The sequence below is a fragment of the Natrix helvetica genome (genome assembly GCF_964273705.1).
Source record: "Natrix helvetica genome assembly, chromosome: 2".
In the NCBI taxonomy this organism is placed as follows: Eukaryota; Metazoa; Chordata; class Lepidosauria; order Squamata; family Natricidae; genus Natrix; species Natrix helvetica.
In genome coordinates this window covers 132644675-132658407 of record NC_138552.1, presented here as the reverse complement: position 1 = coordinate 132658407, position 13733 = coordinate 132644675, and the positions used below count along the sequence as shown (strand labels likewise).

The 13733-nt window shown below is 37.5% G+C and overlaps 1 protein-coding gene across 2 annotated transcripts in view; it reads left to right on the top strand.

The window, feature by feature from the left end:
* The window catches only part of MACROD2 (mono-ADP ribosylhydrolase 2), a 1131713-nt gene that overhangs the window by 13616 nt on the left and 1104364 nt on the right, over positions 1-13733 (top strand). The window contains exon 3 of one of the 2 annotated variants that reach the window (XM_081941614.1): positions 12151-12255. In XM_081941614.1, the coding sequence (XP_081797740.1) occupies positions 12151-12255 (105 nt within the window). Of the gene's footprint in view, positions 1-12147; positions 12256-13733 lie in introns of both variants that reach the window. The other variant, XM_081941613.1, reaches the window with a different exon arrangement.

The following is a 13733-nucleotide window of genomic DNA, read 5'->3' as shown; positions in this document are numbered from 1 at the left end:
TTCTAATCTTGTTCGGAATATTACCATTGCTCTGTCTTTCTTCTAAGTCATGCTACTTCAACATGTCTTCTGAATGCTTTCCTTCACTTTTCAAAATTGTATGATGGTACCAGTGGTGAAAGTCAAATTTCTTTTTACTACCGGTTCTGTGGGCATGGCTTGGTGGGCATGGCAGGGGAAGGATACTGCAAAATCCTCATTCCCACCCCACTCTGGGGCCAGCCAGAGATGGTATTTGCCAGTTCTCCGAACTACTCAAAATTTCCGCTACCAGTTCTCCAGAACCTGTCAGAACCTGCTGAATTTCACCCCTAGATGGCACCAATTCTCAACCTCAAGGAAGTTGATCAGAAGCAAAATAAACTATTATGCAAAGAATATTCTGAAAAATGAAAGATTAACCTGGGTATCTCAACACAGTGGTTGGCAGGATTAGTTAACTATCTTGTTTTTCAGAAAGAATATATGCTGGTAAAGCATACTCTGGATAGCAACTATCGCTTTTTCTCTCTTCCCTGTTTTGGATTTTATTGTGTGATACAACTTTGGGGGGGAAATTTAGAACCCTCAGTTTTGGGGGGCATTGTGGGGTCATTATTGTGATTTATAGTGAGAAGATGTATCCTAGATTACCAAGTTTATGATAATACATTCATATGAAGATGAGCAATATGCACACTGATAGTGTAACTTCACTAGAAAAATTGTCTAAAACAGCAGTAATGGCTAGGAATTAAGACTGGGATTGAGACATGGGCTAAAAATTACAAGTTAATCACAGAATAGAGCAGTGGTTATCAACCTTCCCAATGCTGCGACCCTTTAATACAGTTCCTCATGTTGTGGTGACCCCCAACCATAGAGGAGTGGTGTCTCAGTTACTAAGACCATCGAAAATAGGTGTTTCCCGATGGTCTTAGGCAACCCCTGTGAAAGGGTTGCTCGACCCCCAAAGGGGTTGTGACCCACAGGTTGAGAACCGCTGGAATAGAGCCAATATCTTTTTGAAATGCTTGAATTTTCAAATTTTAGAGCTTGAGTCCCCTAGGAATGGAAATATTTTGGTTGCTGTTGAATATAGGTATTTTTCTCCATTAATAACATTTTTCATTACCTGGAACCTAATTTTTCAGATAAGGGGACTACGGTAAGTATGCATGCATTCAATATGGCTTCTACATGCCACTCTATAAAAGTATAGTGTGCATTTTTATTACTAAAATCATTCAGGATTTAATGCCTGAGGCACTGAAATAGTAGGGACAATATTGTAAGTGGAGCTTGACTGAAACATTAAACTGGAGTAATCCTAAATAGACAGTGAAGTACCATGCATTAACTTAAATAGAAGGTTGTTTTGCTTTGTTTTTTGAGGGGGGATCACTTCTACACAATTAAACTGCATAAAAACTCATTTAAAGATATGTGGGAACCTCTTTATCTTTTCCTTTACTACAGAATGCTACCTTCCTTTCACTTGAAACAAAAGTGACAGAGCGGGAATGATGATACCTACAGGCATTCTTCACATGTCAGGGTAGACAGAACTCTGGTGTGACAAACTGTATCCTGCCAATGCAACTAAAGAAATGTAGCCTCCAGTGCTTGCTAATCCTTCATTTACGTTGACTACTGCTGTTTCCCTCAATTTTTAGCTCCCACTGTGCCGTATCATGTGCGCCTTACTTCTTAAGAGCATGGAAGCTTGAAGCATATGTTTTTGAGCCTGAAAAAGCGAGTGGGGATTTTGAAAAGAAAAGAACCTTTTCTGACATTACACTTGGGTAGACTTTACCATGCCAGTGGTACTGAGAAACCTTTCCCTCTAAAGTTGCATTGATGTCAGCGAACAGCCTGTTTTCTGAAGGTACAGCATTATTACTTGCAGAGAGGAAACCCTCTGATGTATATTCCCATTGGCACAGACTCCTTGACTATATTTGTGGATCAGGTACTTTTTGCTTTCGTTCCGCTGTGATTTTTGAATTGCCTTAAAGCAGGGTTTCCCAATCCCCATTCTGTGGCCTGCTACAAGTCTGTGGCCTGTTGGGAACCAGGCCGTGCAAGTTGTGGGCGAGTGTGCAAAATTCCATTTGCATATGTGCAGGATTAGGTTGCAGGTATGAAACTATCTCCTCCCTCCTGCCGCCTCCTGCCACCGCCCGCCACCACTGCTGGTCCATAGAGCCGGAAAGGTTGGGGATTGCTTAATGGGCTAAAGTCATTCAGACCGGCAGCTATGTCATTCAGGCATATGTATGAGGGTGAAAAAATATCAGGTAGTGCTTGATTTACAATAATTCATTTAGTGATGTTTGAAGTTACAATGGCATTGAAAAAAGTGGCTTATGACTGGTCCTCATGCTTATGACCGCTGCAGCATCCCCACCATCCCATGATCAAAATGTGAGTGCTTGCAGCTAGCATGTATTTATGATAGTTGTAGTGTCCCGGAGTCATGTGATTGCCATTTCCTTGTCAGTTTCCAACAAGCAGTCAGAAGGGAAGTTGGATTCACTTAATAAGGCGAGTCACTTAATAACTGCAGTGATTTGCTTACAACAAAAATAACTCAAGGACCATCTCACTTAGCAATGGAAATTCTGGCGCTAATTGTATTCGCAAGTAGGGGACTATGGCAGCTTTGAGTATTGAATTAGTTCCTGAGACAAAGTCCATTCAGAAAGTGGTAAGGACAGCTGAGAAGATCGTAGGAAGCTCACTTTCCTGGTATTCAAGATGCTGCTTATAAGTGCTACGTGCTTAGAGCTCAAGGCATTGTTAGAGACTCCACACATCCACTTCACAGTCTGTTTCTGCTGCTCCCCTCTGGGAGGAGGTTTCAAAGTATTTCTAGCAGGACTACCAGATTCTGTAAAGAGCTTTGTTCCCTATGCCATCCATCTAGTGAACTCGCAAGATTCGTTTTTCTCGTCCATGTACATGTATACATCTGAACTAGACTGTGTTGTTTATCCGTGTTATATAATATATGTGGGTGTATGCATAATTTTGTATTTATTTATTTTATCATGTTTATGTAGTGTATATTGGAGGCGGAGACTCTTTGAGAGCTATATGCAACACAATTTCATTTTAATGTATGCCTATTAGTGTACATTCAAAGTGACAATAAAATTATTCTAAGTCTAATTAGTTGGTTCATTTGAACAGCTGGATATAATTTTCAGGCTCATGTAGAAACCAACAATTTTAATCCTGTCCTTGCTCTAGAATGTCCCCAAGTCATTTGTTAAGAGTGGACAAATGGCTAGTCATAGATATATCTAATTAATCTGTTTCATTTAACTTAACTATTTTTCATATGCTTTTTTTTTTTAGACCAATGCATTGAAGTAAGAAAGTGGACAAAAAACTCCGAAACAAATGATTTCAAACTTTGGAATGCATTTGTAGCTTCAAAATATACTCTGTTGCAATTTATTCTTATATTTTAAACAGTTGAGGTCTACATTTTAAAACAAAGTGTTTTACAATGTAAAAAATTAACTAGAAACTTAGTAAATTATTTGCTAGATATCAGTAGCATAAAAATAGTATTCAAACAGCAGAAAGTTAATTTAAAAACTCTAGCATGACAGTTAAATTATGAACTTAAATGTAATAAAGCATATTACTTTAATATTTGATTTCAGTTTAATAATGGACTAAATTAACACATTTTAAATTATTAAAAGTATTATAGGCATGTGCGAAATGCCTCTGATGATTTTATTATTATTATTATTTTAGGTGTATATGCTGCTTTTATATGTTTGTTTCTTTGCACCTCCAAACAATAAGATCAAAATTAAATATAAGAATATGCAGTATGCATTACAGGTAGTCCTCACTTTACAACTACAATTTCTGAGCCCCAAATTTCTGTTGCTGTGCAAGACTGTTAAGTTTGCCCCATTTTATGAGCATTTTTGCCACAGTTATTACACAAATCATTGCAGTTGCTAAATGAACAATGCAGTTGTTAAGTGATTCTGGCTTTCCAAATTGACTTTGCTTGTCCCTAGCTGGCTGGGAAGGTTACAAATGACTCCGGGACAGTGTAACTTTCATAAATACATGCCAGTTGTCAAGCACCTGATTTTTAGTCATGTTAGCATGAGAATGCTGGAACAGTCCTAAGTGTGAAAATTGGTCATAAGTCATAATTTTTTTCAATACCATTGTGACTTGGAATGATCATTAAATGAATGCTTATAAGTTGAGAACAACCTACACAGTGTAATAACGGGGTAATCAACATCTCATGCACTTTGGAACAACCATAAAACTATTCTTATCATGTGGCTTTATAATGGCTCCCTTCCACCTCCCAAAGGCCTACTGAGAAAGCTAGGTTCCACAAAAAAGCTGACAGGATGGGGCCCTTTGGGGGAATGGAAATGGAACCCAGAGAGAGGTTTGTCTTCCAAATCTTAACAAATTAATAGGGAGAAGGTGAGCCTATAGATATGCCACCAAAGCCATGAAATTATTTAATGGTGACAATCAGCATTCATATTGCATTGGAAACCAACAGGCAGCAAGTACTGCTCTTGTAGTAGAGGTGTTTGTTACATAAGCAGATGGACCAATATCTTTAATTGCTCAAGCCTCTGAATTCCCGACTGGTTGTAGTTTCTGGATGCCCTTCAAAGGCAACCTTGTGGAACACATTGTAGTAATCCAGATGTGAAACAACTCAGCCATAAGTGGCAGCTAGCAAAGCCGCCTGATCCAGGATAGACCATAATTCATAACAATACACAAAACAGATCTTTTGAAAGGCCATCAGCCATAGCTCTCACCTGCTCTTCAAGTCAGATCTCTGAGTCTGAGAGGACACCTATTTGTGAACTAGCTTTTTATGAGGAAGATAAACTTCCTCAAGTGGACATGATGGCATATTTCTGAAACTGGAAAGCTTCTGCTTGCGGTATCAATCAATAATGTTGGGATTGAGTTTATGTTGGTTAATTCCCCTCCAGTCCACGTTAACAGGCACTGAGGCAAACTTCAACTATGTCTCTTGTTGGCCCAGAGATGAAAAATACTACCGAATATCATCTGCATATTGGTACTTGACAATAGTTTCAGTAGGAACATCATTGTAGATACTGAGCCACTAAGTTATGAACAGCTTTATAAGTTAATACTGTCATTTTGACTGGGGGTGAATTGGAGGCCATAATGTTATCAGGTATAATAAGTGTTATGATGGATTATTCTAGTTAATATTCTTGCTGCCTTACTTGTACTGATTAAAGGTATCAGAAGGTGAATTCTTCTTTGCAGATGCTGCATAAACTGTTCAGGAATAAAAATTGATTTCATGAGGCTTACGAAAAGAAATTATTAAAATTCCAGTATGCTCCCTTCAATAGTGCTTGCATCAAAATCTGCCATGGCTTCTCTTCTGCCTCCCCAGCTCCCAGCAAAGATGCTATCATCCGGTCATTTTTGTGTCATGCTTAGTAACAATTATTTTTACTTTATGTTTTCTTAATTATATATTTAACTCTAGCATCAAATGATCATAATTAATGTTCATTAATGTAATTGCTGTGAATATAGGTTGAATGTTTCTCTGTTTGAAATGATAGTTCAGCAGATTAGCAAGTACCTAATAGTAGCAATTCAACTTCTCATTGGGGAAATGGTATATTCTAGTAGCAGTCAGAAAATGAAGATAGCTAAGCTGACACTTCTTGAGCTTTCCCAATTCTCTCTCTCCCCTTCCCCTCCCCCTCCTTTCCCCATTTTTATAATAAAGGCTCTTATTTAAATAATATCATGTTTATTTAATTAGGAATTTTAATTAGATTATAGACATTTCAGTTTGTTTAGCTGCTATCATATTTTTATTTTGTGAATGTGTTGTATGTCTCTCTACTCAGAACTGTAACGTTCTTTTACACATAACTTCATTAAAAATAAAATCATAAAAACCATCCAAATGGGAAAACGGGCTCCATTAGGTAGTATCCTGTTGATTATAAAGATGAAGACAGCAGCATGCACCAAAGGATAATTTTTTTCACAAACTGTTCAGGATTGCATTGTATTGTTATAGCTGTATTGGTAGATATTTTTGTACTGAATATTTGCTGATAGCTTTTCACGAGGTGTTTCCTGCCAGGCCCGAAGAACAAAGAATGATATGATATTACTTAGTTTCCTTTATTGTTTTTCACCTATAGACAGGATCTTTTATCGCTTCAATCTTTGCAATGATTTGTTGGTAGCAAAATTCATCTCAGAACATGCTAACAATTGGAGAATGTTTAACTATCATTTTATTAAAACAAGCAGGTGATGTTAAGACACAGTTCTATTGCTATCATGAATGAAGAATGTGAGAGGCATAATAGAGTTCTTATGTAATATTACAGAGATTAAAGATTTTGTTGTATTAGTTTGATTCAGTGACAGACAATTGGTTTTCAACTAATAAGGGGTGTGAGTATAATGCACAGAAATATGGCCGCCTCCGTGTCCTGAAGGATTATACTTTGTGATACAGGGTTCTTAACCTTTGAAAAATGGGGTTGCTTTCCTGTTGATATTCCAACAATTTGATATTAAATATTATAGAAGGAATTTTGAAGTCACCCACGGTCAGCATCCTTGAATACTGCTCATCCTTGAGTAGTTCATAGAGACATACAGTTGGTGAATCAAAAGCTATTCATTGATATTAAAAAGGTTTTAAAATCCATTCTGTATGTCATAATTGGAGTAATTGTAGCATGTGTATAGGGATAAGTGTTAGCTCATTCCAGATAGATACACTAGCAAGTTAAGTTAGAGTACGTGCAGAATAAGGAAACCTTTGAAAAGTATCTTCTATTGTCTAATCTTCTCTTGATTTTATTTTACAAACCTCTTGAGAAAGTGCTAGTTACCTCATGGTAAGTTAACCATTTATGTTTACTTATAATTTCTTATCTCTAAAATGCTTCTTACTTTAAAAGCTGCAAAGGTGTTTTGGGGCGCAACTTAAATTCTGGTCACAATTGCTGCTATAATCAGAGCAACTACCTGTACAGACTTCCTTCACTCTGTGCTGGATTCCCTAAAATCTTACATAAAGTAAATAAAGCAAAAAAAAAGTGGGAAAAATGGGTTGAGTGATAGGGCGTCAAATTTTGTAACCCAGGTGCATTGCCACACGTGGTTCTGAATTTTTAAAGCTTTATTCTTAAGCACTATCATTTGCTCAAACACGTTTCCTTCCTTGTCTGCTGTTCTATGTACAGTGAAAGCATTTTCCTTCAATTGTTTTTACAGCTAGATTTCTCATATGCATAGTTATCATAGTAGGCAAAGGTAGCATGTATTACCATAAATGTTATTAGCATTCTTTACTATGTTGTGCATCATAGATTTGCTCAGGTTAAAAGCTTGTCCTAAGGCTGAAAATCTTTTACCAGCTTTGGTGAACATATTATAGGTAATCTTTGCTTTGCTTGTTCAGCAACTGTTTGAAGTTATGATGGTGCTGGAAAAATAATGTTACAGTCAATTTATGATCATTTATTACCTCTGCAGCATCCCACAGTCAAATGATCACCGTTACAGTCCGTACATGGTGTTCCTGTCTGCCCTGTGCTTTTTTATCCCCAGCCCTCGCCTCCACCGAGTACAGAGGCAGTGATTTTATGAGAATAAGCTTGTTTGCTCTTTAATCATGCTGGCAGCCGTGGGCTGGTATAGGAATAGGGGTATGAGCATTTGGGGTTGTGACTAAATAGGGAAAGTGACTCTAACAAATTCCAAGGAAAACATCAGAACTTTTTGTCCAGAAAAGTACAATGCTAGGAATAGCTAAGATACTTCACAGAACTCTCAAACTCCAAGGCCCTATGGTAGAGGACCTGAGATTGAGGAAGACACAGGCCACCCATACGGGTGAGAAGATAATATTTTTCAAGAAATATTTTTCCTAGTGTTTTCCTGCAGGGACCAATTTCCTCCCTCCCCCCTTCTGCTTCCCATTAACTCAGTGTTTATCCATTTGGTTGTACTAGGAATTGATTGACTGGCTTGCCACCTGAGCCTGACCATGGGCTTAGAGAGGGTGACTGGCCCAAGGTCACCCAGCTGGCTTTTATGGCTAAGTGGGGGGTAGGGACTAGAACACACAGTCTCCAGGTTCCTACTCTGGTGCTTTAATCATTAGACCAATGTATAAAGGTAAAGGTAAAGTTCCCTTCACACATATGTTGTAGTCGTTCCTGACTGTAGGGGGCGGTGCTCATCTCCATTTCAAAGCAGAAGGGCCAGCACTGTCTGAAGACGTCTCCGTGGTTATGTGGCTGGAATGATTAAACGCCGAAGGCTCACGGAACGTATGTGCAGAAGCAAAAAACAAGATAGAACCAGTTCAGAGGCTTGGCCGTCCGAGTTATTACCTACTTGGCTGAACCGGTCCGAACCGGTAGTAATCCACCTTTGCTTTCCACCAAAAGTGGTTCCTATTTTTCTACTTGCATTTTTACATGCTTTCGAACTGCTAAGTTGGCAGAAGCTGGGACAAGTAACAGGAGCCAAAGTATACATATATTTTATTTTGTTCTGTCCCATGATTTCAATGAATACGCAGACACAGGCTTGGCTGTCTGCCATAACTAATTACATAGATAAAGCCACCCCTTGGCTAGGAGCCTAGAAAGCTATCTTCAAGAAACCAAGATTAAACTTACGGAATGCTTTCTCAACGGCTAGTAAAATGGACTGTTGTTTCCTGCAAAGATTCCCCTCCCGTCGCTCCACCTATAAACTCTTTGGGAGGGGCCACAACCTTAGCCAGTTGTCCCTACTTCCTTCTATGACGTCATCTCCACAGCTGTTCCTTTCTTCTCTCAGCTCTATGCATACGCACATCAGGGACAACCTCCCTCTGTTCCTCTTCACTGCTCCCTGACTCAGATGTCACCTGGTGGCCAACAGGCCTCTCCAGTTCCTGCTCTGACTCCAAACCCCCTCCAGAGTCTTCCTCATCCTCGAGAACAGTCCCATAATAGTCTGAGTTGTCAGAGTCCACCAACAGCTCAGCCGGCCGCTGCTGGGCCACAACATATTTAAATCCTTTTTATTTCATCCGAAGTTGTATGGTTGTACATCCCATTGAACAAGAGGAGACTTTCATTTATTAAACTTGTAGAAAAAATGAAGTATTCCATTAGAAGTTGTTTGATAGATGGACACAGTTTTAAATAAGTCTAGAATATCAGGAGTTCCAAAGTGTGTTTCCATACTTGGACAGCTAGTTCATTTTGCTGAAACGCAAAGCTGTACTTTAGTTTGTTTTTCTATTATATTTATGCTTTTTTATGAATCAATAAGATTTAAAATGTATTAATTTTCGAGCACAAATGTTTATCGTCTTTATTAATACTCCCTCTGGTGGTACATTTTGGAGTCTATAGCAGATCCATTTTGGTCCTGAAAGGGTTTTGTTATTAATAAACTTGATGAATCTATTTATGCTACAATTGTGCCTGTGATCATAATTAACTTTCTATATTTTATAATAAAATAGATGGAAAATGTCTTATATTATTGGCCTGCTGTCATATGATTTAGTACCGTTTTCTCATAGAAAATCACAAGCACAAAAATAACTGTATAAATAAATACTGATGTAACAACTCTGTCAGTAATTTCCTGGGGAGCTGTGGTATTTGTACTGCTACCAATCAGGTTGTAATGTTGTGTATTAAGGTTTGAGTTACCAAATGGATGTGTTAACATCAACTTGTTAGCTGGTAGGAATAATTGTGTTTTATATAACAGCTGTAATGTTTTTCAAATACACAGCTAGTCTTGCACATTATATAACCTGCACAATTATTTGCTTCAAAACTGTGCATCGAATGCTGCATGTAAATTTTCTGAATGGAATGGCTAAAATTTGCTTAAACTTTAGTGTTGGAAGTCTTGCAAAATACTATTATCGTAGATGCTGGTCCCATTAGCACATTGTAGGGAACCGGATAGCTTGTTTTGGGTTTGGTTGCTGTTCTTTTCTGGGTAATACAGATATGATAACCCTTTGGCTACTACAATAGGAGAATTCAGTAGTGTATGATGTTAAATTCTAAATACAAAAAGGATTGCATTTTCATTACTTTTATAAATAAGTACTTAATGTTTGCTTAGTTTTCAAAGGTGATGGTATAAGACACACTTATTGTATGCATACCTCTCCTGCTAGGCCAGGGGTGTCAAACCCGCGTTATCATGGCATTATCACGTGATGTATCAGGACTTTTTTCTTCTTTGCTAAACTGGGCATGGGTGTGGGCAGTGTGTGACGTATCCGGCCTGTGGGCCAGGAGTTTGACAGCCCTGTGCTAGGCAATCCCTTTTCAAAAGTTATAGAATAAGTACAGGAAATGGAATGCTCAGGTTATTCATGGCTTCTGGGGGACATAGAAGAATAAGACATAGCAATCTTGCTTTGTTACATTTCCCTCATGGAGCATTCCTTTATCTCTGGAGAAGTTTGTATTCTTATCTAATGCTAGTTTCAGTGAGCTCTCCCAAAGAAATTTGCAACATGATCACAGAGGTAATAAAATGGCCAATTGGAAATTGCAGTTATAAGGCTTGGTGAGTAATTAAGAGTCTGGGGAAAACATTAGTTGTTTGATTCAATAATTATGGCTTCTATTGTAAGGTGGATGCCACAGATAAAAAAAGACCTATCATTCAGTAATACATCTGTGAAGCTTTGAAGATGATTTGAATGCCCGAGAACGTTAAATATGTGTTGTGGCACTGTGCAAAGACATCATTTGTGGAACAGACCACAACTAATTCACACTGCAATCTTAATCAGTGCAATTGGAGCTCTATAGGGCGGAAATGGGCCAATTAAATACTTTGCCAGGCCAGTATTCTTTCACTTGATAAAATCAAGCATCATTTTGGAGATTATCTTCTGCTTTGTTAGCCAAGTAAAAAGCTATACAAGTTACAGATTTCATAGTCAAATAAAGGCTTTTTGATTTCCTGTTTGATTGTTTTACTTGAAATCTAATGACCTATGAAACACATGACATAATACAAACATGCAAATGTATACATACATTTGTTGTATATACTGCTTACATAGTACTGTTCTGAAATTGAAGTCCAAAGAATTTTTTCCCAACATCCAGATAAGGCACAATTATGCTTAAAAAGCTGATTTTTATAATCCTAGCTATTCCATGTAGTCCTTTGAATTTGAAAGCCAAAAGGTACCATATTGTGGAGTATATGAGAACATGATTATGGTATTGGTTTGTAGTTCCTTAAAGGAATTATTGTATCCCTCTCCCCAATTATATGGTTGGCCACACATAATTGCAGGAAAAGACACAATTGGTATAAGGAATTGCAAGTGGAGTTCTAGTGCTGTTTTCTTTCTGAGATGGCTACTGTTAATGTGTTTTAGAGAAAAAATCAATCATTAATTTTGTTATACAGGTAGTCCTCAACTTACAAGCATTTATTTAAGATTGTTCAAAGTTATAACAGCACTGAAAAAAGTGACTTATGACCAGTTTTCATACTTACGACCGTTGCAGCATCCACATGGTCATGATCAAAATTCAGGTGCTTGGCAACTGGCATGCACTTATGACAGTTGCACTGTTCTGAGACCACAGTTTGTAAACTACTCAGCTGGATTCTGATAAGCAACATTAGTGGGGGAAGATTTGTTTAATGGCTGTATAATTCACTTAACAACCACAGAGATTGGTTAAACAACTGTGGCCGAAAAGTCGTTAAATAGGGCAAAACTCAAAAACTGCCTTGGTTAACAACGAAAACTTTGAGCTCAATTGTCATTGTAACTTGAGGACTACTTGCACCCTTTTAGGTTTCGTAAACAGAAACAAAAAGGTGAGTATAAACAATAAATAAATGTTGGGGTTGAACTGCTTTGTACATTGAAACTCATATGGCATAGCTTATATTTATATTTGTATATATTAAGTATTTGAGTATGCAAATTAAAATGTATACATTTGAAATATTTATTCTAATGTTTATGGTACTAAACAGATAGTAGGTGAATTGGCTATTTTTTTTCCATTTTCCAACATAAGGGGATGGTTACCATTCCTTAAACTCTTTTCTATTTCTTTACAGAAGACAACACCAATGAAGCTTTCTTGCTGCAGAAAAGTCTTAGTGAAAAAGTTTCCCTATACAGAGGTGATATCACAGTGCTTGAGATTGATGCCATAGTTAATGCTGGTAGGTTTTATAATACTTTTCATATCATATTTAGTTTCTTAGTTGAATGTTCTAAAATAATGCGTGTGGGGGGGAAAAGTGGCCTTAGTTGATGCTAAGAATATTGAGCCACGATGGCGCACTGGTTAGAGTGCAGTACTGCAGGCTAATTCTGATAGCCTGCAATTTGGCAGATCAAATCTCACCAGGCTCAAGATTGACTCAGCCTTCCATCCTTCCGAGGTGGGTAAAATAAGGACCCAGATTGCTGGGGGCAATATGCTGATTCTGTCAACCGCTTAGAGAGGGCTGTAAATGCACTGTGAAGCGGTATATAAGTCAAAGTACTATTGCTATGCTATTAACATTCTCTATTGTCAGGTATATCCCAAGGAAATTCAAATTTGTGGCCTTATAAAATAGGTGAATGTCTATTGTTTTGCTGAATGCTTAATTTTAATTTAATGTCTGCTGGTCAGTTGAGTAACGAACTAATGCATTACAATGAAATGTATCCTTCTTTTCAAATTTTACTGAGCTTTCTGTCAGGAACTGTCAGAATGATTTTTGTGTGGTTGAGATATATTATGAATGGAATAAATGAGTTCTTTTTAAAATATGGAAAGGATTTCTACACAGTGGACAGCATTCATTATCTTTTTGTGGCTATATTTATTTAAATAAATATATATTAGTTTGCAATAATTTTTGTTCTTACTATTAGATCTTTCTTTTTCCCAGAATTGTGGCTTGAATTTTGGTTGCAGATGATTTTACAGTTTCTCAAATTTCTTATTTTTAAAAGATTTTGTAAAAATTTCCTCATATTCCAAAAGTATATGCAAGAAATGCCTTGCTTATGTGTCTTGCACTCTGGAAGATGCAACTATTTTATCCAAAGCTTTGGTTCTGTTATTATCACTGTAGTTATGAACTGATATATTAAAGTAATGATGGTCAAAGATAGTTAATCTTATGCTGTATTCAATATCAAACCAGAAATTGAAATTTCAGGTACTCTGTCTAGATGTATTTGCAGTATATATCTGGAGGGCACTAGATTGGGAAAAACTGAGCTAATTTATTATCTTTCTCTTTTTATATATAAATTTATTTAAAAAAATAAAGAGAACATAAAAATTAACACAAATACAGAAGCAAAGAAAACTTCCCTTTTTTATACCTCTGTAATTGGGGCTTCTGTGCATCATTCGGGCTTTTCTTATGTGCTATCCAGGACTTTGTTTCGTGAAAGAAGTAGCCAGCTGGTGTGTAAAAGAAAACTGGTGCATGAAATATAGGCCATTTTGGCATGAACAGAGGTCCTGAGTTGGGCGCAAATGGAGGCTCCAGGTGTACTGCTGTGAAAGACGTCAGTGAGAAAAAAAATACTCTGGCTGACCCCTGATATATAAGACATGGTGGCAGTGGGCAGGGCCCGGTGGGGGGGGTGCAGTGGAGAGGAAGGTGGAAAAAATATGGTTGTAAATTCTGGTGAG